At 37.9% G+C, this 2,625-nt stretch overlaps 1 protein-coding gene across 1 annotated transcript in view; it reads right to left on the bottom strand.

The window, feature by feature from the left end:
- Positions 1-2,292, bottom strand: part of LOC138021631 (uncharacterized) — a 16,074-nt gene extending 13,782 nt beyond the window's left edge. The window contains exons 1-3 of the mRNA XM_068868558.1: positions 2,227-2,292; positions 1,453-1,524; positions 1-519 (exon numbers count right to left, since the gene is read on the bottom strand). The exon at positions 1-519 is cut by the window's left edge and continues 487 nt beyond it. Of these exons, the coding sequence (XP_068724659.1) occupies positions 1-519; positions 1,453-1,520 (587 nt within the window). The 5' untranslated portion in view covers positions 1,521-1,524; positions 2,227-2,292. The remainder of the gene's footprint in view (positions 520-1,452; positions 1,525-2,226) is intronic.
- Positions 2,293-2,625: the final 333 nt, after the last annotated feature.

The raw sequence follows: 2,625 nt of genomic DNA, 5'->3' as shown, positions 1-2,625 counted from the left end.
GCGATAAAGAACCCAATCACCCAAATGATAAAGCAAAGCGCATGGGCCTTCCTTTGTGTAAGGACTTTAAATCGCTTTGGGAACACAATGTGTTTTAGTCTGTCAAAGGACAGAAGAGACAAAGCCATTAAAGAGACTTCACTAGACAGCACAGAAATACCCCCTAGTATTTGGCAGGGGAACCCAGTACGCCATTGGTAATCATGCAGAAAATAGACACCAGACCACACCGCATCTACCACCCCGACTGTAATCAGGTAAACAGCCATCAGTCCATCTGCAGCTGCCACGTGCATCAGGATGATTGACTGTGCCACATTTTTTTCTTTGTAGCATATTCGCCAAACAAAAACGAATATTGCACCAAGCAGAGATAGGATTCCAAGGACCCAAATGCTCCTTCTGGGCCCAGGGTGCTGAAACATACTATCACAGTTGGCAAAGTTGTCGTCGTACACAAACTCGCAACCAGCGTCTTGCTTTTCCACGTGACAGCACATTACATTTGAATCCACAGTTCTGTAAGCAAAGAGATTATGTGTAAATTGAGGCATTATGTCTGTCATTGAAAAGATAGTTTGCCCCAAGCTTTGCTTTGCTTCATTTAGGGATAAAAAGAAGTCAATTGACGATTCAAGATACGGCTAGACGTTTCCCTTTTCGTCAACAGCCATACCCATCTTATGACATATAGAAAGATGTTGATTTGTCTCCTTGTTTGTTTGTTTCCGCGAAAAAAAAAAAAAAAAACTTAATCAATACTAGACCTCGTAGTATTAGATAACCAGCACACACTACTATTAAAAAAATATATATATATTTTAAATAGTATCCAATGTTTTTGTCTTCCTTATGAACAAGACCAATTTTTGTCAACTCCTATAATTGTTGTCCCTGATTATAGCAAAATGCAATTTCTATAACGTACCATTTACGTAACTAGCAACACTTAGCAAAACCTACCAAGGACCTGGTATAGATGCGTATTAAAATGACCCACTTCACGTGATACCACGGTTCCATTATTTGCTCCTTACCCAGCCACCTTCCTTATAAGAATGTAGTAATAACATTGTATTTGCTAAATTGGTTGAACGGTCAGCGTAACCATGATAAGACTTCAACTTATCTCAAATTAGATTCACCGAGCAATTGCCGTAAATATAACCCACAAAGTTACCCAAAGAAAATATTAAAAGTAAACGTAATTAAAGAAGGGAATCAATAGCCAAACTTGAAACTGTTTAATCAAGGAACAAGAAAATAAAGGAAGGAAAGGAAAAGTGAGTGAGTGAGTGAGTGAGTGAATAAAAAATTGATGAGATATAGAATTACAAGTTCATTGTAGATTTGTACTGACTCTTTGTAATTACAGTAGCTAAGAAATCCTGGACCCAGAAACAAGATAATGAAACAAGAGAAACTATGTGACAGTGATTTCAGCTATCTTACACCCTTATTATGTCTTGCATCCTTGCAAAAAAACCTTCTGGAAGATCATACATCGAGTTGAAATGCATGTACCTGCAAAGAGTGGAGAAAGACGCATGTTAAATTAATCTCAGTGATGGTCATCTCGAGCTCCATATATCTATCAAAGCAATTTGAGCCGGATAAAAGACTCTTAAATTTGTCACAGCCACTCACGCACCTTACTCTACATTTCCCATTTAAATTTTTCTTTGGATTTGGATGAGCAATCTCTCCGTCATTTTTAAAACTGAAATAGCGGCCATGTTGAAATACATTGTTCCTAGCCACGCTTCCTCTTGAGACACTGTGCTATCATCACCAGGGTAACGATGGGAGATCAGAGCGCCACCAAGACAGGTAAAATGATGTCGTAAAGATAAATTTCAATATTTTTTCTTCTTGAAACTTTTCCACATTTGCCTTTTTCATGATTTTTTTGCAACTATGAAGGAAAATGCACACTACCCTTACCAGCGCAAGGCTAACTCATTTAGGAGGAGGGCTCAGGAAAATTGCAGCGAGAACCAAACACAGCTTTGACGTGCCCAGCATTGCATTTATGAAAAAAAACTACGACAAAAAAAGGTTCCAAAAGGCTCATGCCAATCCATGAGAGAGGAAAATGACAATTGCAATGTCGTCGCAGACTCCTTCTTAGGCAAAGCCAATGTAAAAGAAAACTGCAGATTGCTTTTATTAAGAGTTGCTCTCTAGTTGCTAATTTAATTGACCTACTGTGAATTCTTTACTTACAGGAACTTTAGAGATGTAGCATCTTTGAAGGTTTCTTTCGATACTCTACGGATCTCATTCTCTGATACATCCCTGAAAAAAGTGCAATTGTGAGGACATTCGATTTCATTTTCACACGTAAGAATCTGTTCAGGACTAGCATAATTAGGAGTATCTCAGCCGATCAGATACACAAACACTTTGTATGAACCAAAATATAAATGATAGCTTCTCCGCTTCAACGTATGGGTTAATTCTATCATCTCTCTGTACCTGTCACTTTGAATTACGTTCAAAGCATCATTAGCATGGTTAAAGGCACTTCCATAACTCACTTGATGACGATGGCTTTTCATTTCATAGTTTATCTCGAAAGTACTTTCATTTTCATTTTGTACATAACAATGTTTGTTACCGAAA

The sequence above is a fragment of the Montipora capricornis genome, chromosome 10 (genome assembly GCF_036669925.1).
Source record: "Montipora capricornis isolate CH-2021 chromosome 10, ASM3666992v2, whole genome shotgun sequence".
NCBI lineage: Eukaryota > Metazoa > Cnidaria > Anthozoa > Scleractinia > Acroporidae > Montipora > Montipora capricornis.
The sequence above is the reverse complement of the archived record's forward strand: the minus strand, read 5'-3'. Positions and strand labels throughout refer to the sequence as shown.